The sequence below is a fragment of the Phaenicophaeus curvirostris genome, chromosome 3 (genome assembly GCF_032191515.1).
Source record: "Phaenicophaeus curvirostris isolate KB17595 chromosome 3, BPBGC_Pcur_1.0, whole genome shotgun sequence".
NCBI classification, from domain to species: domain Eukaryota; kingdom Metazoa; phylum Chordata; class Aves; order Cuculiformes; family Cuculidae; genus Phaenicophaeus; species Phaenicophaeus curvirostris.
In genome coordinates this window covers 2,755,667-2,780,590 of record NC_091394.1, presented here as the reverse complement: position 1 = coordinate 2,780,590, position 24,924 = coordinate 2,755,667, and the positions used below count along the sequence as shown (strand labels likewise).

The 24,924-nt window shown below is 37.4% G+C and overlaps 1 protein-coding gene across 1 annotated transcript in view; it reads right to left on the bottom strand.

Moving 5' to 3' along the window:
* Positions 1–24,924, bottom strand: part of DOK6 (docking protein 6) — a 225,785-nt gene that overhangs the window by 37,228 nt on the left and 163,633 nt on the right. Inside the window, exons 6-7 of the mRNA XM_069853029.1 lie at positions 22,379–22,517; positions 4,930–5,047 (exon numbers count right to left, since the gene is read on the bottom strand). Of these exons, the coding sequence (XP_069709130.1) occupies positions 4,930–5,047; positions 22,379–22,517 (257 nt within the window). The remainder of the gene's footprint in view (positions 1–4,929; positions 5,048–22,378; positions 22,518–24,924) is intronic.

Below are 24,924 nucleotides of genomic sequence, written 5' to 3'. Positions count from 1 at the left end.
GCTGGAAGATATCCTTTGTGTATGACTTGTCTCCCTTTTACATACAAAATCTTATAGCTGAATGGGTTAATACAAAATGTTATTCTACTTAAAAATATATTTTTTAACAAGAAAAGGGTGAGCTCTCACCTAACAGGGTCAAAAGACAAGGGGCAATGTAGGCTTGCTTACTGAGGCCAAAGAGGGGCCAGAGCTTCCCTCTGTTTTGATTTGCAAAACAGATTTATTTTCACTGCATGTTTAGTGTGAAATACAAAAGACAATTGCATCAATGGCAAAATTCCTACAGACCTCATCACAGCCAGTTTTTACTTCCATGTGGTTTCAATTTTGTCATGTACTTACAAGCTTAAGTGATGCTTCCAGCTTAAGTCCTCTATGAAAGCTATAATTTGTTTCACAGAATCACTAGGTTGGAAAAGACCCACTGGATCATTGAGTCCAACCATTCCTATCAACCACTAAACCATGCCCCTCAGCATCTCATCACCCGTGCCTTAAACCCCTCCAGGGAAGGTGACTCAACCCCCTCCCTGGGCAGCCTCTGCCAGTGCCCAATGACCCTTTCTGTGAAATTTTTTTTTCTGATGTCCAGCCTAAACCTCCCCTGGCGGAGCTTGAGGCCATTCCCTCTCGTCCTGTCCCCTGTCACTTGGGAGAAGAGCCCAGCTCCCTCCTCTCCACAACCTCCTCTCAGGTAGCTGTAGACAGCAATGAGGTCAACCCTCAGCCTCCTCTTCTCCAGGCTAAACACCCCCAGCTCTCTCAGCCATTCCTCGTAAGACCTGCTCTCCAGCCCCCTCACCAGCTTCGTTGCTCTTCTCTAGACTCGCTCCAGAGCCTCAACATCCTTCTTGTGGTGAGGGCCCAGAACCGAACCCAGGATTCGAGGTGCGGTCTCACCAGTGCCAAGTACAGAGGAATGTTCCTTACAGAGGAACATTTCTTGTAACAATTCCCTGTAACGTTTCTTGATGTTCCTCAGTAAGTTTAAAAGTGTAAGACTCTAGCTTTTTGCAGATCTCTTAGTATTTTTCAGGCAGGCATCTTAGTATCTTTTAATTACGGTGGAATGGGTTTATGATACAATATGAAAAGCATTTCATAGAATCATAGAGTCACTAGGTTGGAAGAGACCCACTGGATCATTGAGTCCAACCATTCCTATCAAACAGATAGACCAAGTAAGCATTTGTGATAAGTAAATTGTGATAAGCGATTTACTGTGCAAAAAAAGCATTACTGTTGTCTTTGAGAGGAAAATGTAAATGTAACTGATGTAATTCTTATAGAAATACATGTTCCTTCACATGACTGCTCTCATAGAAATGTGTAGGATTGCTTATGTGGGTAGGTGCTCATCCCTGAGGATGGATGGCAAAATCAATGTTCAGATAAGGAATATGAACTAGACTCAGATACAACAGTGAAAGTGATTCCTCACTTTGAATTTCCTGGAGAAAGGCCAGACTCTAATTACATTTACTGAACATACTTTCCTCGGAGATTTCAATAACTGCAATAAAAAAAGCTAATGCAGGTTTCTGTACCAAAATTTTATTTGGCCTTATTTGTTTAATAATATCTAGACTGTGTTTAAAATTTGTACTATGCAAATTCACCAGATCAAGAACTATAACACTAAGTTTCAGCTAGCTGAAAATTCAGTCAGCAATTCTTTTTTCAACCTAAGCTAGTTTAAACCCCAAAATGCAAAACTTAAAAAACCCCTATGCATTAATTATATCTATATCTATATCTATCTATCTGTATAAAAAGACATGCTTTGTTTCTCAGTTTTTAATATCTCGTGAAACAGTACTAAGTTATAAGTCAGGTAATATTATAAAATAAACAATGATTTATGAGGATACATAAAGAGGTTTTTTCATGCTTACGTGCCTTTTGTACTTGTGTTTTTCTCATTGTTAATCATGATTTCAGTCCACGGTAGTGCTCTTGCTTTATAATTTTTGTGGTTTTGTAAACCTTGATGTATTAGAGGTTAGCATTTATCAATGTTTGTCTTCTTTTGGGCCTTAATTCTTCATGAAGCTGTCTACTATTAATGAAAATGTACAATTCCTTTAAGTCTTATTCATGTATGCACAAAAAGTAATGTATAATCATTTTTTCTTTGTTACTTAAACTATAGAATCACAGAATCACCAGGTTGGAAAAGACCCATTGGGTCACTGAGTCCAACTATTTTATAACAATCTTTTAGGACACATTTCATTTCTGAATTGTAATTAAAGGCAAGATCTGGATTATTAACTTGTGCTTTATCAACAGGCATTGTGATTTGTAAAGCTGTGGGTGTCAGTTGGATTTTTCAGCGAAATCACTCCAACACAGAAGCTGAGATCAGAACTTAACCTGATGGCTGTAAAAACTTTGTGCTGTTTTCAGGCGTGGCAGCAATTTGCTTTTTCTTTTTTATGGTGCAGCAGTGGGGCTTGCCACAAGCCCGATGTCACGTCAGATGGAGAGGAGAGGCAACGCACAGTGCTGGAAGGTCATCACTGTGTCAGATAATGAGGCCCCATGTCACAACCTCAGCACATCATGGACAGAAACTCTTACCAGACCCGCAGCACTAACCTGTAAAATCTGAAGTGAATACTAGTAGTGATGTGCTGCCAGTGGTACAAGCCAACCACCACACTGTTCCTACTGACAAGATTAATTGGACAACTAAATTACTTCTTTTATCTTATCGGCGCAATCAAGAACTGAAACAATGCAAAGAAGATATGAATGAAAGAATAGTTGTATGAAGAGAGAAACCAGCCCACTTCATTTTTAGAATATTTTGTGCAATCTGTGTTCCTTTAGTCCTTTAGCACTATTATTTTGTGTTTTAACCTTCTCAGGACTTCACATTTAAGTGTTGTCATGGGCAGACAGAAGATGATAAACCATTTATTGAATTGCTTTTTCTTATCTGAAAAAAAAATCTTATCTTTTTTAAAAAAATCGAACACTAAATCCCCCACCTTCCTACTCTACAGCATATTAATTATCAGCTCAACTCACACTACTAATTAAGTTAAATTTGACTGCTAAATAACTCCCGAAGAGCCAATTTATCTAAGGTAGCATGAGCACATATTCATTTCTCCTTACACATCACCAGCTGTTATTAATTAAATTCTAGTCACTTCAGACTCCAAGTCTGAAATAATTGCCACTATGGAAACACTTTTAAACTGTACTTAACAGTAAATTCGGCTCTTACTTTACTGATATTAGTAGTAATCTGAATAAAGGCAGACTCTAGTAATACCATTTTAGAGTTTACAAGATATTCAGAGTAGTATATGGAATTTTGAAATTAATTTCTTGAATGTAAAAAGCTTTGCCATAAATATACATTAAGTGCAGCACTGAGTTTGATGGATTAGCCTCTAAAGAAAACATCTCCTGTCTGAAGGTGACACATACCTTTTCAAGTTCAGATGAGATCACAGCAGCAGCAAGTGATTTTACCCTCTGTGACAGCTACTTTCAGCTGGTAAGGTGAGGGCTGAAGTGATGCTCACAATTTGCTTCCTTGCTAACCCACCTTCCACCCACACCTGTGAAGCATCTGTGAGCTGATGCTTTGACAACTAGTAGGTCTCTACTGTGCAGGCGACCAGTATGAACAGGGATTAGGAAGAAAAGGTGTACTTTGCACTCCCTTAAGCAATTAATTAGGCATTGCTGCAGAAGGTTCGAAGAGACCTTCATTACAGATAATGAATAACACTCTTGCATGTAAAAGTTTTGCAACCAGCAGGAGATAAAATTGTCCTCTGGAAGCATTTCTTACCCCACTGGTAAAATTGAACTAGTCTCTCCTGAAATCAGCTATGCTTTCTCAAGTTTCAGTCATTGTAGTACGTAGAAGAGAAATGAAAATCTGAAGTTCTGAAATATTTATTAGTCCCATGTTTCCATGGAAGTGTGAATGAGTCACACACTGAATTCAAAGCTCACCTGCTGGTTTTAATTTATGTGATAATTTATAAAACAAAACACTTCATGGCTTTCATCTATATACTGCATTTCACTTATTTTCATGAAAACATGTACCATGTTTTCTTGCACTGGGTACTCGTGTTTGTGATCAGTTTCTGTCCTCTTATCTAAATGTAAACTGCTTACGGCATTAGGTTATTAAGACAGAAGTGAAATTAAATCCTTAAACCCTTTTCAAGCAATACAAAGGAATATGTTTACGGCAATTTATTATTTTTTAAAAGTAAACCATTACTGTTAACTAAGGACTACATCGTAAATTTAACAATAATTTCAGCTTTCTAAAAGACACAAATAAATTTCTGCTCAAGAATAGTGAATCATCATCACTGTCATCAAGTTATGTTAATTATAGCATATAGAGTCCTTAGCAAATAGCTTAGAACCTAAACATATGAAAGAGAACTGGTAACAGGAAAAGATACGTTTATACAGGAGGCCTGCGAGTTAGTCAGTTAGTCATATGAACTATATGAAAGATTTGCCAAGATAATTCACCAAGAATAGCTCTCATTCCTGGAATTATTTTATTTTAATCTTGCAACTCATATAGCCACTTTATGTAGATTTAATTGGGCACCCTAAGGTTGCCCAAACACATACACCATCTCATTGGAAGAAAATACTAAAGAAACGTGACGTTTTAGCTATTGAGAAGCTACATTGAGCCAAACTGTCTATCCAGCCTTATGTGGCAGTTCTGGGAATAATTTTCAGCATTAGTTTACAAAATGAATGAAAGAAACCGGTTTTATGTAAATTTGAGCATCTTGCTGAGGTTCCTGACAAGTGATAAAATTAAATGGAGAGAAAACAACCAGTGCAAATAAAAAGCAATTTGCATGAACTCTAGTCAAAAGGAAAGAAGTTAATGGACATGGCATTTACTTATAAGGAACTTGCCTTGTAAACTGTAGATTTCTCCAACGCTGTTCTGCCGGGTGATATGATGCCAATATGCACTGCGAGGAAGTGAAATCGACTTGGATAACGTCATTGGTTCAGACAGACTGGTCTGGAGCTAAAAAACAGTAAACATAAATGTAAGGTCACATATAGCCACACTTGATAGATAACCTCAAAACTGCAAATCGAACCAATGCTGTTAAGAAGATACTACTTCCTGAATTACCACAGGTTTCATGCTCTCATTTAAAATGTCTTATAAGCATCAGCACTGTGAATGCTCAGGAAAAAGCTACAAATATGCCTTTAGGTACATAGGTTCATTAGCACAACTTATTAGAATTTAAGAACATGTTCCTATTTATCTACAACTATTCTTGTTGCTGCCAGGATTTCATTGTTTTCCTCCATAACTTTAAGATAATGATAGATTATTGAATGACTGAACTCTTAAGCCTCTCTATGCCTCATGGTTATTTAGCCTGCGCATTGGACTGAATACCTGGAAATACGCTAAGAGACAATTGGAGACAACCAGCAGAGAATTAGCAATGAAGAGTCATTAATCCCCTAATCCTCCATTCAAGTGGAGGCATCTCATCACCAGTAGTGGCCTCAAGTGCAAATTTTCCCAGTCTAGGGACATCATATAAGCAAAACCGTGAATTGTATGGTAAGTGTCTATGTGCACAAGAGCTGTAGCGCAGAGACCTGGCATGAGGAACATAAAATATATTAAGAGAGCTCTGTCTCCAATGCAGAACCGATGTGAGTGGAAGACAAGACTAGGCTAGAGAAAAAACAAAACGATGGAGGAGTGCTCATCCTGAAAACCTCTTTAGATATACCTGTATAACTTAAGCTTTCTCTGCCTAGACGAAAAGGGAATGTAGCCTGATGTAGATGGGCTGAGACGTTTTCCCACAACTGTTGATTTTGTCTGTGTTTTTAATATGATTTATATGGCTACCTTCACTATACCTGTAATGAGATTTATTTATTTATTTATAACCTCATAAGTCCTCTAAAAAAACTCTTACAGAAAAACTAGATGCGAAAGTAATTTCAGCCTTTAAAATACATTTCTAGCATTTAGGTTTTCAGGAGTTATTCTAACCTTGTTATGGCCTTTTAATGAGTCTCTTAATCAATTATGGAGGAAAAAATTTCAAAATAACAGCACCGCTTTGCAGTGCCAAGGTAGATGATGATTACTCTTTGGTGGTAGAATAACATTATATATAAATAATAAAGCAATGGTGAAAGACTAGTGTTCTGAAGGGAGATTCACTGGGACTGACATTTTCTCTAATCTTCTTGGCCAGAGAGAATTGGGACATTTTCCTTCTTTTCTGGCAGAATTGTGCAGGTGTTTTTTTTTTTATTTCCCCCCGCTTTCCTCTGAAAGAAGCTCATAATAGATCACTTTGTTGTCTGACAGAATGGATTACCGTTGCAGAAAAGTAGCTGGATTTTACAGTGCATTGGGATTATATTCATTGAATGTCATTAAGAGGTGTGTCTCCACCTGTATCCTGTCACAAAAACATGTTTTTATTTCTTTCACAAAAGAAGTTTTCTGTCTATGGAAACGATACTAATTACTGTGAGGGCAGAAGGTCAGGTTTTTACATCTTTACAAGGTTTAAGCTATTGTAGGCAACAGATGAAATATTTAATCTACTTATCATTACATAAAACCATTCATTAATAACATCGGAGATGACGCTGACATGAACAGAGCTGAGACTATTTCAAGCCTGACTACACAGTAGGTCTTAGTAGAGACAAACACAACTAAAAGATAGGAGTCTGTAACAAACAGGAGAAATTGTTAGCAGGTTGAGCCACTTTCTATAATCCATCCATCCATCCATCCATCCATCCATCCATCCATCCATCCATCCATCCATCCATCCATCCATATGCGACAGAGAATCCAGCATTGCATAGACCTTATTTGCAGATATTGATTGTCCTTTCTGTTACCACGAAATGGGAGCTTTTATGAAAGAGAGATGCTGGATGACATGGAGGAAAAGATTTTGCAGACAGATAATTTCTGACCTGAAAATATACAGAATTTAGGAATAAGGCTGTGTGGAACTATAAAATAATTTCTCTAAGCATCATCACCCAGGGCAAAGTCTTCAGGTTTTAAAAGCAAAAATCTAGGATTTTTTTTAAGGTGCTCAGTACTCATGTACTTGTTTAAAGGTATGGTTATTTCCAGACATGAAATGGGGAAGATCAGAGCAAAAAAACCATCTAAAACTGAAAATCCAAAATAACACTACATCCCCACATATTCAGCAAAAAATGGAAATTAATTACAGTCCTAGAACAGCTCATCATGTTGACTCATAAATGTTTAAAGTGAAAACTGATGGTGTAGAACACACCGATATAGATAAGCTTAAATTCTAGAGCATAAGGTTAACCTTCAGAGATACATTCTAGGGGTCATAAATCTCAATCCATTCATCACTGAAATGTCCATTTACAGCCTTGTCTTGTTTCAAAAACAACCAGTGAATTATGTGCATCATTGTAAGTGTTTGTTTAGAGATGATATAAAGCACAAGTCAATGATGCGAGGGCTAGGACGACTTAACTGAATTAAAGTATTAATAGTAGCCAGTACTGTGCAGAAGATCTTATTTGGTTTGCCAAAATAACACTAAAATTGGGAGAGGCACACGAGGACAGGAAAAAAATCAATGACTGCTGTCTCCAAGAAAGACAAGAAAGAAGACCCAGGGAACTACAGGCTGGTCAGCCTCATCTAGATCCCTAGGAAGATGATGGAGCAGCTAATCCTGGAAATAATTTCTAGGCACATGAAGGATAAAAAGGTTATCAGGACTAGCCACCAAAAGGAAGACATGCTTGATGAATCTGATACTCTCCTATGGTGAAACAACTGGCTTGGTAGATGAGTGGAGAGCAGTGGATATTGTCTACTTTGACTGCAGGAAGACTTTAGATACTATTTCCCGTAAGCTCCTCATGGAGAAGCTGGTGAAGTATGGGCTGGATGAGCAGCCCATTTCAATGAGGAAATGGGAGACTGTCAGATCTATCTTCTGAATAACACAGGGTTAAGTAAGCTAGGGTGGAAAAGAACAAACTGAAATGCATTAGTTGGAGAGGTCAAAGAAAGAGACTGTCCACCATGGCTGATATGCCTCACTAGGACTAAGCGTTTTCTGGGCAATTCTATCTGAGATTTATGGTATTCCTGAAGGTTCTTTTTCATGAGGCTTGTCAAGTCAAAGTTTAAAATAGTGAGGCTTGCCATCAGTGCCAACTAACAACATCTTGACCTTCTTCTGTCCTTCACTGTCCTTGCTCTGCTGGGTATTCCTTTCTGTGACAGAGCTGACTGTGTCTGACTTCAACCTGATATGCTCTGCAGAAGATTTAAAAATATGCGAGTTCTTTCATGGTATTGCCTGCTAAAAGAAATGGTGTATCTTAAAGAGGCATTGGGACACTTGGAGTCCTCTATTTTAGTTGAGAGTACTTGAAAGACAGCCTTTCTGACTTCATAGAAGTTGCTTTGGCCAGTTTTAGAGCCGGTATGGTAAAATTCAAGCCATGAAAAAATGTCCCTCAGCGGAGAACAGGCTTTAAAAATTGTTTCTAGCAGATGGCAAGAAAGGTAAAATAAAGATGAACTTGGAACATCCCAAGTTGGGAGGAGCTTACCTGAGTAAGTTCGGAGCTGAAAAATTGGAAATCTTTGGCTTACATAAGTATTTTGGAAAAAAAAAAAAAAAGAAGCTAGAATCTGCATTGAAAGTGTTCACTGCACATCTGGGTTTCATTCTTTCTGATAAAACAAATGCCTTGGACCTCAGAAACTTCCATGTGAAGTTTTTCTTCTATTGCCTAAGACAGATCAGTAGTTTCCAATTACATATACTTGTAGAAATCACATTTCTTTTCGTTATTTCATTTCAGTACCTAGAAATTGGTGGTATCAATGAACTTTAATCGAATGACAGGATGAAAGTTTTTTGAATACCTGCTGAAACAATTATCATCAGTAACCTTTTGTGAACATTCCTTATTAAGCTTATCAGTGTGTGACTCCAGTATTCAGTAACACAGAGTCTTGCTGACTTCCTCTTTCTGACATTTTCAGAAGCTAGTTTTGTATGTCATACAAAGACACTACAATTAAAAAAAAATAGCAAACCCAGAACAAATAAAAATTACTCCCATGTAGTAAAGCCTTCTTTTAATTTTTCAATACCTTCTAAAAGAACACACTTCCTTCCTTTTAACTTGTTACTTTTAAACCCTACAAATGGATCCTGATTCATACAGACTGGGGCTAGCCATACATGTGCAATGCACTTGAATGTATAAGAATGTAAATTATTAAGTTTTAGCTTTGCAACACACTATATTGGGGGAGCGGCTAAAAAAATATACTTGAGCACATCAACAAAGAAAAGAATATATTAGTTTAATTTAAAGCAATTTATTCATATTTCATTTAATATTTACTTTAGTAGCTCCACTGCCTTTAGTGGGTTTTTATAGACTTAAAATCAACTGAGAAGTTGGTATATAAAACTAAAGGGCTATTCTTTTCCACTGGCAGTGCTAACACACATGGGAATTATACAGCCAGAGAATTCTTGACATTTCTCAGTTTTAAAATTGCAATAAGAATTCATTCAAAAGCAAGGCACTCACTTCTAAATAAATACTCATAATGTATCTTTGGAAATATTTTTTTTGAGTCCAGAAACAACTTAAAATGGGAGACAAGACTCTCCAAATCACAGTCCAAATTCCTGCATATAAAAGTAACTAGTGACATTTTTGCTTCCTTTACTGATGTTAGTTTAGTAATTAGCAAAACCAGCTGCAAATCAGGAACCAAATTTGGAAAGGGGGAAACAGAGAAGTGTTTGCAAATTGCTGTATCTGTTCAACGTATTTGCATCAGACTAATGAATCCTACAACTGGCAACTTTTCTCCACTTATTTTCAGTTTCAGACAATAACTCAGGTTTTTTTTAACACTGGCAAAAGTTGCTTGGTGTAGTAGAGGTTGTAGGCACATAACCACATGCCATGTAACTCAAGCCTTTTGAAATCCATGGTTGTCACTTAACAAGAATCCTTTGTCTCTGTACCGGTTAGTTCCAGCCTCATGAAACAAAGGAAACAGAATTATACCTGTTGCCATGGAAATCTGCAACTCCATCACTTTTTTCTTCATGGAATACAAAATGTGTGTAAAGGTGATCACTGAACAATGTGGGAAACATTACAGAAATGTCACTATTTTAAAAAGTATCTTATAAAATCTCTTCACTAGTAGCAATTGCAGCTTTTACCACTCTGACCTACAAGGAAACAAGACTAATGAAGAGACAACAAGTCCTTTCATTTTATAAAAAAGAATCTGTGCTGATTTGTCAATGGATTTTGAATCATAGATGCTGTAGAAATACGCATTCAACAGCCAGCCAGATGAATCTTGCCTGACAGCTTCCTTTATGGAAATGGATTCTGACAGACTGAATATGTGATGAGACTAGCAGCTTTACCCGGAGACAGTCATAAGGAACAGAGCGATATATGCTTCTACCATAGCATGGAAAACCATCAATAAGCCCTTGCTGCTGAATACTGCAGAACTGAAATATTTTTTTAGAAATGATTCCTGCAGTTTAGATAGGTCAGTAGTGCAATGCTTTTTTAACACCATCAACAGAGGCAGTGGGACAGAATCCACTCTTAGCAAATCTGGAGATGACAACAAACTAGCGGGAGCAGTCAAACACTCAGACTGGGGAGGCTTCCAGTCAGAGGGACCTCAGCACAGCAGAGGAAAGGACTGAGAGGAATCTCATGAAGTTCAGCAATGACAGATGTTAATGCTGCAGCTGGGTCAAGGCAAATTAGTGCATGAGTATAGTCTAGGGACTAAGTTGCTAGATAAAAGCTTTGCCAAAGGACCTAGTTGTCCCGGTGATAACATGAATGATAAGTGTACACGTGCAGTGATGGAGGTTAATCACATACTGGACCACACTAGCAAAAGCATGGCCAGCAGGTTGGGGGAATCATAGAATCATAAGGTTGGAAGAGACCCACCGGATCATCGAGTCCAACCATTCCCATCAAACACTAACCCATGTCCCTCAGCACCTCGTCCACCCGTGCCTTAAACCCCTCCAGGGAAGGTGACTCAACCCCCTCCCTGGGCAGCCTCTGCCAGTGCCCAATGACCCTTTCTGTGAAGAAAATCTGTGAAGAAAATCTGTGAAGAAAATCACATCTCCCCACTACTTGGCATTTGTGAAACATCTGGAAGTTCACCTGTATTCGCAGATCCTTTAGGTTTGGGTGGTAGCAAAAGAGAAATGTAAAACTGGAAACAGCCCGGAAGAGAACCCCTAAGAAGTAGAATACAATCAGTGATGTTGGATTAAGTGCCTAATGTTTATTCAGCATGAGAAAGAGAAAGCTTAGAGAAATCTAACTCCAGTTTGTTTCACTCTTCTTAAAGGTTTGTTGCGTTGAAGACAGTTACCAGAGATGCACAGTGAAATGACAAGAGGGCACAGTCACAAGGGAAATTAAAGACAGACCTAAAGAAAAATTCTTCACAATGAGAGCATCCAAGCACTGGAATAGATGCCCATAATCCCATGAATACCTTAGGGGTATTAAAAACTTGAGTGGATAAGACCCTGGGTAAGCTGATCTAGTTTCGATGCTATCCTTGCTTTGAACAGAAGATTAGGTGAGTGGACCACTAGCAGTCCTCTCCAATGCCTATTTTTCTGAACCTATAGTGAATGGGTTTGAAAATCCCAATATGGCTGTGCCAGTGCATTAACAGGACATTATTTTTCTTACTGTAGTAGCTGCACATCTTTATATAATATAGGTAAGTGTAACAAGTGAAGTGTAATAAGTGAAGTAATGACAAATCAACAGTACAGGGTCTTTAATGTCTTTACAACTGTCTTACATTTCTCCTGAACCAGAGCCACGCACAGGTGATAAATAAAAATTGTTAGCATGGCTGGCATCGTAAGGGATATCAGTAATGTAAGAACAATGACCCAACACTGAAAGAAAAAAGGAACATAACCCCTATCTAGTCAGTCTTTGATTAATACATATCAAAGATAGCTTGTACTTGGAAAAGTGCCGGTATTTCAGATACGACTTTTTTAGGTACTAAGTATCTGTTGTATTGGATCTAAGCATAATGTCCTGTGTTTGACTGGGACAGAGTTAATTTTCTTCCTTGTAGCTGGCATATTGTTGTGTTTCTGATTTAGGGTGAGAGTAATATTGATAGCACACTGATGTTTTAATTATTGCTGAGCAGTGCTTACACACAGTCAATGCCTTTTCTGCTTCTTACATCACCTCACCAGTGAGCAGGCTGGGGTGCATAACAAACTGAGAGAGGACATGGGTGGGACAACTGACCCCAGCTGACCAAAGGGACATTCCATACCATATGACACTATGCTAAAAGTAAGTGTATATATATAAACATATGTTTTATATTTATAAATATAATGGAGGAGTTGGTCAGAAGGGCAGCGGGTGCTGCTCAGGGACTGACTGGGCATCGGTCAGCAGATGGTGAGCAATTGCATTGTACATCTCTTGTTTTGTATATATTATTATTCCCTTCCTTTTCTGTCCTATTAAACTGTCTTTATCTCAACCCACAAGCTTTACCTTTTTTTAAATTTCTCTCCCCCGTCCCATTGCAGGGGGAGGTGTGGGTGGTGAGTGAACGACTGTGTGGTGTTTAGCTGCCCGCCAGGTTAAACCACCAACACATGATCAGAGAGATTGTTACGAATAATTTTCAAGTTACAAAGTCTCATATTTATAAAAAGGAACAGAAGCACAGAAAAAAGCAAAATGAAGACAAAGGGTGAACTTCACCTAATCTTTGTCCTATCTACAGGTACCTGATGAACCAAAGCACAAAAAGCACAGGAGGGATTTACAGAGCAACTTTACGACTATGAGGAGAATTTTTGATCCCCTCTCAGATTATTACTTTTTATAATTCGCCTATTCTTTGAAAAGCAGCGTGACCCTCTGTAAATCACTGATAAAGTAGTTTCTTATTTATCAAAGTCTTACCTATTCCCTCAGGCAATATAAAGAACTCGTGAACAGAGCTGCTGGAACAGAGGAAAGCCTGGCATGACAGGAGACACAGAATGACACTGCAGTTCAAAAGACTACTGGAAATCATGTGAAAGAACATTTTTCAGAAGTTAATTCTTCTGTGAATAGGTAATTGACTATGATTCCGGATTTGTTTTGTTGTTTTGTTGCTGTGCCATTTGCAGCATGCAGCTGATTGCTCTATGACCTTGGACAATTCATATGCAGCTGAATTTCGCCTTAATCTTTCTGTGCCTTATTTTACTCATTAGTATAATTATTATAATAACACCTGTCTCCTGAGAGCATTGGGCAGCTTCATCAGCTATTATTTTTCCCAATATTAATAGGAGCAGTATAGGCTATTTCCCTTTATTTTACAAAAAAAGGTTTTCTCAAAATAGCAGATATGAGATTAATAATGAATTAATCCCACTGGAGAATGGCTTGAGAATTATTTTTCTAGTAATAGTTAATATAAACTGTTCCTCTGTTAAGAGAGATTGATGACATAAAGCTACCAGCACAGTTATACAAGCAAGTTGTCTTAAAAGGTACACAATGCCAAAAAAAACTTTGCTTCCATATTAAATGCTTCTCAGCATTTAGTTAAGGAGAGGGCTGGGAACAGCCAAGTAGGGTTCAGTCAGGCATGCAACACCTACTGTATAATTATAGCAACCATTCCTAATTTATCACTCATATCACCCACAGCTTTTAGCAAATAAGACCGCTAATGAAATCATCAATTTTGTTCAGGTAAAGTTCTGTGGCTCTTCACTTTCTGCATTATCTGGAAGCAAATATGAATTTCAACTCGACAGTGCCTCTCCAACTACTTTGATAGCTCTGTAAACATGCAATATTTTGCAAAGTACAAGAAAAGCAAAAAAAACCCAAACCAACCTTCAAATCCACTTATATTCAAATGCATCAATGAAATAAAATACACTTGACTTCTAAGAAATACGCACCTAAGTCTTTAAAAAGTTCCTAAAAACGTAGATAGGTGGCTACATGGATATTTAAAGCACCTATGTGTTAAATTCTCATAAGAATTTGCATCTTCAGATACCTTACTATGCAAACATTTTTGCCCTGTAGCATTTCTACAAAATAACCAGACCTGAGATGCTTAAATTGAAATGCCTACAGTATAGCATGCAAACATATAAATAAGATGAATGAAAAGGGAAAACAGTGTCATAAGATTCATTTATTCAACTTTATGATGGATTTATAGGATAGAGAAGACTCCTTGCAGTTAAGAAATGGTATTCTCTCAGCTACGAGATTCTTCTGTAGAGCTTTTACTAGAAATTTGAGTTCAGCTCCTACTTTATAGTGGAAGGCAGGCAGATTTCAATCTGAATCTTACACAGCCCAATAGACAGAAAGCTCAAAGAACACTGTAATACTACACAAAATATTCCAGAAAATTTTGAAGGAGGAAAGAATAAGTAAGTTTTAGCCTAGTAAGCACATTCATGTGGTGAGGTGCTCGCGTTTTAGTCTTTAGGAGAGATTTAGAGCATCTTTTCCCAGTCAAGATGGGAAAATGGCTATAGATTAGAGAGACTTCAAAAATTGTGTCAGGCAAGGGTAGAATTGAATTTTTCCCACCATGACCTGAGTGAGACCCCTCGTGCCTACTACCGCTTCAAAAATATTCAGAACTCCAGTGCGAGCTTTTGGTTTCAAATGGCAAAGCAGCATTTAAATTACATCACCAACTACCAAAATATCTGATACAGTCTTATGCAAAGACTTGTCAGCTCTGCTCTCACATCTACCCACGCCACTTACCTACACGCTCCACAAACCTTTATGCTGTCTGCAATGTTTCTGACATGACAAACAGCTCCCTGCCCCGCTATCACCTCGTAGCTGCACTAAACCTTCGTTACCATAATAAAGTCTGTACCTGTGATGTGGTTTCATTCAAACGCAGCAAACATCCAGCAACAACAACCACCTGCAGCATCCCCTGGAAAATCCAGGCTCTGCACCTCATCCTCTCCCTGCCTGCAGGGTGTCATACGGGGGCACAATAAACCCCTGATAGAGAAAGAGGGGGTAAAAAACATGTTAACTTGGTAATAAAGGAATAGGTGAGGGACTCTAGTTTCATCATACTGGGATGAAACATTTTCCTTTAGGAAGGGAATGGTACCTGCTGTTTTTGAATGCTGCTGCAGTATTTGAATCTCTATTATGAGACCTGAGTAATAGTCCCTGAAAAAGTGCCAATGAAAGAAATCTATATTGAAGAAAATATTTTCTTTCAAACAAGGTAAAAAAGCAAACAGCTCCAGTTTGAGGAATCATTAACTGCCACCCAGTCTAAATATCCACAAACCTCCTACCTTCTTCTGAAGCAGTGAAAGTTGGAAATAAGTTTTTGACACAACTTCAGGATTTAATTCATCCAAGTACACATGGTTTTGTGAGCCTGAGGAATAACAAAGACCCTGGTAAAATTATTAAAAACTTCTCACAGAAGAAATAAGAGTCAGAAAAAAAGTAGTGATGCACTTAATGAACCAAGAACCCTATGGGAAATTACTGATACTTATGGGAACTGGTTTTACAAAACTCAGACCTTTTGGACACAGATTCTAACTTAGGGGGGGAAAAAGTCAGCATTCTTGTTCTTGTTAATATTTAGAGATGATCATGACTTTCCAGTGGATAGACAGACAGACAGTGGAACACTTCCAGTTTTCTGTTATGGTTTCCCACCACAAAGAAGGGGCTGCTTTACTTGTCTAGAAGCCCTCTCTTGCCAAAAGTGCTGCAAAGGTATTTCAGCTTTAACTTGCAACTTCTCAAGATCTTTAGAACCAGTAATTGACATAAGTTTACAACACCTGTGCAAACCAAGTAAACAATTCACCAACTACATATTGCAATAAAGCAGCCAGCTTTTCACCTTGTTATAAAGTTTCTAAACAAACATTATACAACAACATAATACAGTAGTTTCAGATGGGAAATACAGAACAATATTGAGATAAACCTTCATGTGAATAACTGACCTGAGGCCATATTTTAGCTTAGACTAAGTGCATGAGTTCATGAACAATCATACGCATTCAGAACCTCAGTACGTGAGCTTAAGCATATCTTGGAAACAGAAGAAAACATACAGAGAGACTAATGTGCCATGACATGGGATCATTTATGGATGAACTCTGGAGTTTTCCTCTCCGTTATCTCCTCTGGGTATTGACTTGACCCAAATGCATTTAGGCAGACTTACAACATAAAAGAGCTTTGTCATAGTAAGTAAATTGCAGTGCTGAAACGGATCCCAAAAGACATATATTTTAAATAAGCATTTCATATAATCATTGGGTTGGCAGCCTCCAGTAGTGTCTCTGTGAATTTCCCATACTTCACAAGTTGAAAATAATAGTTATACCATTGCACAAAGATATAAATGACAACTATTAACCAGACAAAGCACTGAAGATGCATTGGCAAAGGCAGAATACTTCAAATTGAAATAATAATTTTAAAATAAAAATCTAGAATGTTTGATGTGTTTGTTGATGATGTTTGATCCTGTAATGTTTCAATGTGTATATGTTTAGGTTGTGATCAGGTTAAAATACAAGAGGAACTACATATTAGAAACTTGCTTACAGGGAAAATCTAAATTAAAAATTCACTATGAAATTAATGTTATTTCCTCCAGCCTCAGAGTTTTGGTTTTGTTTTTTTTTCCTTTTCTGGTTCTAAGACAACTTATGCCGATGTTCTTTATTCAGTTTACATTCTTACTAATACTATGCCTGACAACTGCACCATTTATATCTGTCCTCAGACCAGTCCTATAAAATACTCTTAGCTTCCTCATTTTGTTCCAGCTAAGAGAAAGATTAAATGATTCACGGGCTTATTTCTTAGCTACCTTCCTCTTCAACTTCTACTAAAGCCCAGTGCCATTGCCTGATATTTGTTATCTCGGGCACATTCATTAGTTCCCTCCTAGTAACTTTATTTTTTAGAATACTTTATAAACTAACTGATATTATCTTTTCTAAATGACAGAAATTTATCATGGTAACTAATTAACTTATATTAAGTTGAATATTAGAGACAATACTTATAAATAATAAGAATGGAAATGGAAGAGAAATCTAAAGATGTGTTGGTACATACACATATGTACTCTGGTAGACATTAAAAAGATCATAATCTAAAATGACATTTTTACAATTCTTCTGTCTAAACTAAAACAAATGTCATAGAATATTTCACATGATAATGTTATGAAACTTGTGCCATTATAATTTCTTCATGCATTTATACTTCTCTTAATAATGCTTGATTAACTTCAGCTGTTTAACACCATCTTTAGTGTTACTTTATATAGAATTACTGTTTTACACCTTGTAAATTTTTATTCTTTTGAGATACATAATATGTTTTTACTGGCAGCTCTTGAAAGAAGTGATTCACAAGGTTACAAAGGTATGACAACTTCCTTACTGTACCCTCCTCGCGTGTGCAGTCATAATGAGAAATCTACAGTTCTTAACCCCCCATTTTATACACTTGAACAACAGTAGGAGTGGAAGTTACATCAGGAGTGTTTTCAGTGGAGACTGAGTGGCAGAACATCAAAGCTGAAATTAAGGAGGAAAATCATGTCTGAAATTCCAACGCCATGTGACAGTAAGCACATTGTCATTGTAGTGTAGAGGTTACATAGACAAACGCTGCTGAGAACAACTGTATTCACATGGTGGTGTGGGCAAATTATTTCCACTGAGATTCTTCATAAAAAATATCACCAAACTCAACATCAGCTACTGACTGCAAGAAAGAGTATACTCAGCACTTATGGAGGGCAAACTGTTCTTTTTCCCTTTCTCCTCTGAATGGGATGACTGGGTAAATTCGATTGTTCACTGGTGCCTCTGTAAAAGAATTCAGCTCAGTAACCCTGCAGAATCCTCTTCTTTTACCTAGTTTATTTTTGACCCAAATTAGGAAACTGAATTGACTCCCTGATTCAGATAAGTACCTGACCTAACAGCAGGGAATTTGAAGGACCTTGCAACCTAGCCTGGGGAGCAGGAAGGGATGGAAGAGCTGGCTGCTATGACATTCAGACGTGCATCTTCCATGTTCAACATCAGACTACAGTTAGTGGGGACGCATATTGCTCTTGGGGCTAGAACTTTTTAATTTTTGTTTTATTTTTTTTTCAGTAATTCCAAGACTGCCAGTACAACCAGATTTCTAAATGTTACATTTAAAAACAAAAGGGAAGGGTAGTGTGTATGCATGTGCAAAAGAAAAGGTATGTAAGAATGTAGAGTAGTCAGATGATAAAACCAGAGGTTTTGACACTCTAATATAGATAGTGCAACAGCATTAAAGATTTTTTTAAAATAAAAAGCCAGTCATTTTAATTTGAATTAATTTGTTGTGTTGATCATAGAATCATAGAATCATAGAATGACCAGGTTGGAAGACACCCACCGGATCATCGAGTCCAACCATTCCTATCAAACACTAAACCATGTCCCTCAGCACCTTGTCCGCCCGTGCCTTAAACCCCTCCAGGGAAGGTGAATCAACCACCTCCCTGGGCAGCCTGTTCCACAATGACCCTTCCTGCGAGAAATTTTTTCCTAACGTCCAGCCTAAATCTCCCCTGGCGGAGCTTGAGGCCGTTACTGTAAAACCACTACCAAAACACTCCTATATTACTCCTTTCCCTCAAAAAACCACTCACTAACAAAAATTATCATCTGTACCACACTGATCCATTAAAAAAGTGAAGAGTGAAGAAACTGAATGTACAGGTAACAATTTTTCTGAAAAGAATTTCGATTTAATTACTTGCAGTGGCTCAAATTTGCTATTGTCCAAAACTAAGTGAGAATAAACTACTATCCCTTTGCCAGTTAACAGTTTAAAACTCAATCAAGAAGACCAGTTGAGCTAAATTAGACCACTGTCCACTTTGCCATAGTATCTGAATAAAATCCACTCTGCTTGGACCACAGTAAAACCAGTAACTAAATGGAAACCACACCTGTCCCAGGGACTATTGATCCCACATTTCAGGTCCTTCCACTGTTATAATTTGCAAGGGAAATGGGCAGAAGACGAAGTGTGCACATGACTGCCTATTTTATCTAGGTCTCTCTTGCCTGTGATGACAATGAGGCAGACTTAGTCCTGTATCAGTTGACACAGAAGAATTCAGCTTTGAGCCCATACCCATTCAAAGGTAATGGGGAAAATTAATTTCCTTCTCGTGTCTCTCTCTTATTAACACAGTTATCCAGCACATTATTTAGTTTGAGCTATAGTTTTCTTAGCATAAAGATGAATTTGTTGCTTAGCATTCTGAAGCAGTATTTTTGTGTGCATAAATGAAGTAAATGTGGCCCATGGCTGCTTGCAATATCTTTATCTGACAAGTCTCTGGCAGCAGTAACTAATTTTACCATTTTTCCTCTGCCACAATTGTTTTCTTTTTTTTTTCATCTGCTTTGAGTCTTTTTGCTTTTTTATCAGAAATGCAATGTACTTTGTATATTCATGATGAGAACTAACTGTGACCTATAAATTTCATCAAGGTTGCTTTAGTAAAAAATGCATTTTGATTTCTTTTATAAAGTGTCTTCACTTTTTATAATATTGATTTACAACCTATTATAATCTGAAAAAATTTAAATGATACTTCAGTGTCTTAATTACTTAAAATATGTTAATATTTATGACAGAACACACACATTCAAGAGTCCTTTCTGATATATAACTTATATTGATTGGAAGGAAGAAGTAAAGATGGAATCACTGTTACATTTTTTCCCTTTTTCTGATTTGTATAGTAATGGTTATAGCATAAAGCATCCTTCACTTTCAAGAATTTATTCTATTTTCACCTTTACAACCCCCCCACACCCCACATTAATTCTGTAATATTAAATATGAGCTTTCCATTACAGAAAGGGTCAGGAAAGAGCAAAAGATCCCAAGTATAGAGCTAGATACAAAGTATAATGGTCAAGCTTTAGGAAGACCTAAAAGACATTTATGGCCTACAGATCCCATTTAAAAATACACTCTTCCTTGTATTTCAATTTTAGATCCTGAAGAAAAAAAATATATAGGGATTTGATAAAACTGTTGCATTTAGACATTTGAGTAACAATTATACGTGATAAAGGGAAATAACACATATTTTGTCTGTGTAAAATAACACGTATCATCAGACTTTTTCTTCTACTATGAATACAACTCAAATGCTGCAGATGACACAGATGACCCCTTAAAGTTCATCATCCCAACAGTCAGGAGCAGATGAGGTTCTGAAATCAAACCAACATTAGCTTACTAGTTGAAGTATAAACTCAACAGGTTTTTTCAGTCTCTTCTACACAGCCCACAACTTCTATGCAGCCTACAGGCAGCCTACACCAGGGCTCTACTGATCTTCCTCTACAGATCACAGGATCTGCAGGATCACAGGATGAGTGCAGCCTCATCCAGGAGCCAAGTACATGATACACTGCATGGCTGATGAGTCATTTCTATTTCTCAGTCTGCTCTCGGAGTTTGATATTACATACCATATGTCCATAGCCTTTATAAATGAGGTTTCAGGGAAGTCATCTGATGGCAGAATAGAAATGGCTACGCTAAGCAGTAAAAGTGCTGATCGATAGGTGGAAAACGTGAAAGTGGTGGTTGCATGGAAGGAAAATACTGTATGATCCTGGTCTTGGTCTAAGCACTTACTATGGCAGCACAAACCCAATTTCTCTTACTGGTGTAGACACTTTAAAAGCAAATATATTTATAATGATGCTTTTTCCTCATTTTGGACTATTATTCAAACTCTTTGTGCCTAGCAGAATGCAGTCAATTTTTACCAACACTTCTGCTATTTCAGATGCTCTTCCGTTTACTCTGTCATCTGTCTTGTCTTGGACTTCCCAACAATTGCTACTCTTTCCCTAATGTTATTTTAATCTTGTGTAAGTCTGACTGCTTCTTCTGTCCAAAGCTGGTGCATCTCAACTATCATGCAAATGATCCTGCTTTGTCTAGTTTTACTGGAAAACTCATCTACCTTTCTTCATAAATCACTGAAACCCCCACTTTTTATGGCTTCCTGTCTTTCAGCTCTTACTCAGAGAGATGCAGAGTCTGAGGGAAGCATTCAGCCTAACAAACTTCTGCCACAGAAATCTACATCTTTTTCATGTTTCTTTTTTCAGTAAATACAGAAAGACAGACTTACTTGGGGAGTAATTAGGACAAGGAGTTGAACACTGTGGTCTTGACCTGCCCTTTGTAGAAGCCATTCTCCCAGGAGTGTGAGCAAGATATTTTGACAGTGATGGAGCGTGTGGGGAGAGGACTCTGTAAGTTACCTTTGCATGACTGTGGGGATGTACAAGACAGGCAAGGGAAAAAGGAAGAGAGTCACTGGAAATGGTACAATAACCCTGAAATCTCTTTCTAGGAACAAAGATGCGTGGAGAACAGTGGTCATCTGAGAGGAAAATGAGGTTCCCTGGTCTTCCCATATCTTTACTCTCTGGTAGATATAAAGGTAGCTTCATACAAGTTGACAGCTAGCTTTCCAGAATTATCATTTAAGACCCTCTAAGTCCTTCTAAGCATACAGGGATTGCTTTTTTTAATTCTTGCCTTTAAAAACTCCAAGCTTCCAATACTTAAATAATATTTGAGTGATGAAAGATAACTCATGCAAACTGGAAAATCTAAAATTAAAATAAAATAAAAAAATTGCTCATTTTTGAACCCGCGCTGCATTGCTACTTATTGTAAGTAGGGCAAATAATCCTTTTCAAGGTTAAGAAAAACAGAACATGTCTGCTGCCACCTAGAAGTGTTTATATCGGACTTTTATTCCACCTGTGAGGCCATGAGGAGCAATTAACACTTATTTGTCGATAGTCAACTCACAGCTGGCTTCAACTAAAGTCTTAATCACAGTCTTAACAGAGCTACAATTTTCAAGAAGGTAACCACGGATCTAGCATTAAATGTTATTAACTGTTCTAAAAAGACACCAACAATAGATTGTTGTCTAGAACACACTGAAAATCCCTGAAAATGAAAATACATAAATGCAGAAGTCTGCTTTGTCTTAGCCACACAGCTAATACCTTTATTATAGCCAAATCCACAGGCTGCCATTATTCCATACTTGTTTTATTCATTACCAAGTTTTCTACATTTAAACATTTTGGTAAGAGGACCTTACCCGTGCCTTCTGCTCCATTTCCATCATTAATCTTTCATGTTGCTCTGCTATTGCCAGTGTTGCGGAATGGACTTTCTGATATATCATTTCTCCTTCTCGTGTCTGAAAGGTGAACAGCCCTTCTCCTGTGTCACACATCCTGCATTCAGATTTAAGCAGAAGGAAAAAAAAATGAGTAATGTGTAATTTTTATCTCACTGTTATAAAAAGTGCACTCCTTGCAGAAGAAAATGCCAACTTTTGTAGTTAAACTGAGATTCTGAACATCTGCAGTTATTTTTACCATCGAGGAAAGACGTATTCCAAGAGATGTGCAGAACTCATGAACATAACCTTTAAATTCAGTTTTAATCATCTTCTGGGTAGTGAAAAAGAAGTTTTATCATAGAATAAAAATTTGAGGTAATACAGTCAGCTATTTATGGCATTGTTTCAAATGTCTGCACTGGTAAGTAGGGGCTAAATTTAATTCTTTTAACCAATTGGTTCCAGAAGTACATAGCCCATCATGACTTTGAAAAGTTGACATTTTAAGAGAACATTGACCAATTTAAAATGCTATTATGGTTAATGACTACAAAGAAGCTGTATTGAAAGACAGTATTAAGAGGGTTAAATTATAACTGTCTCTGTTAGTACATTTATGTGAGGCAGGGTCTGAAGCTATCTTGATAATTACAAAAGCCATTCAGCCTGTTTGACAATAGGAACAGTATTTCTGTAGTATAAGAAGATTAAACAGTGAAAAAAACGCCCAGAAACAGAAATTGCTTTCTTCTTTTGAGAGCAACTGCTTTTATCCTTATCTGTTATGCTGTTGTAGCATTATTCTGAGGAAGAAGAGTGGTACACGGTAAATGCAATGACAAAAAGGGCTAGGAAATATGGAAAATGTGAGTAAACAAAAAAGTTAGATTATTGAGTAACTGTTACTTCGAATATGTCTTCTGTGTTAAGCAGCGTTGGAATTTTATGTACTTCTACTAGTAGTTCCATTACATTATCAGTGTCTGATTTCTGTATTTTTATAGAGTACTTCTTGCAATTTTAGAAATGGAATTAAAAAAAACTTTTTTCTTTGGTCTGATACCTTCTGTAAAGATTTTCAGTGACAGAAAATTGTTGACTTGAGTCACTGATATATAACATCCTTCAATAACAGAAAGATTTTGATTTGCTGCAAAATACCAGATTTTTTAAATGTTTGGGTTGTTTACATTACTTTTAAGGACACCTGACGTTTTTAATATCCCAGCACCCTCAGCATGGTCCCAGAAAGCCTGAGGCACACAGAATTACTAAGCATTTTGGAAAAATATATCCTAAATAGTCTAACATTCTAACAGGCTTTTAATTATCAATACCCTTAGAATCTGAATCCCAGACTCTCTCTGATTACTCACATATTAAATTTTACAAAAAGTTTTCCATTCAAATGAACATATAGATCTATATTGTTTTCATTAAATAATCATTTAGATATGTCTCCTGATACATTAGATGCACACAGAAACACACAGACTATTACATTACAGCTGGAGGAGACATGATTTCATGAACCTTCTATAAAGAACTTACACATGGCTGTGTTTGGGAAGAACAGAAAGTGTTGAAGGCAGAAACAGATAAAACAGAGGTACTTCTGGAAAATATTTGGTGAAAATACTTAGTGATGATCAACTGAAGTGTGGAAAAGATGTCATAGTCTTAAGAATGGATGATTCATGTTATTATTCATACGAATATTATACACAATTCTGGAATAAAAATAGCCTCCATCCCAAGATGTAAAGAAAATACAATCCTCTTTGTACATAGGTACTATTTGATCAGTATTAAAGTGATTTGGCAATTAATAGATTTTTTTTAAAAAAAAACCCCAACTTCTGTATTAAATTCCAACAGCGACCAAGATCCGTGCTGCAAACACTTAAGATATTTTATATCCTCAGCCACAACTCTCCAAAGAGCTTCTGGTAGAAACAAAATGTCTCCAGAGTTTTGTGACATTATGGCAACAGCATTTCAGATCCCTCGGGGCATCGTATAGCTGGGACTCTGCTTTTGTGTAAAGAGATCTTAATAAAATTCAAACAGCGTGAAATGGAAAGTCTGGAAAAAAATGACGAGGTTTAAGAGACTGAAGCAAAATATGATTTTATTTGTTGGTTTCAGAGGATGAAAAATCCTACAGGGATAAAAACAAGGAAGCTGGCAATGGGATATGATTAAGATTCAGGAATTAAGCTGCTTGCTGCCGATCAGACCAGGGTTTGCCGTGCAGCCCTGCCCTGATGCCCCCTCCACCCCCCCAGGCAGAGCCATGGGGACCTGCTGCCCTTCTGCAAGGGGTGACTGTGGCAGACGTGTCACGCCAACCTCAGAAAGCCACTGATGGCAGCCTCCCCATTTTGGGATCGTGGGCATCATTTACAAATGGTACATTTTCCCAAACAGATGTTCGTGCTGTCCTGTCATGGGTGAAACATTTTAAAATGTTAACAGTGCAATATTCATCAACTGCATGAAAGGACAGGAATTTGACA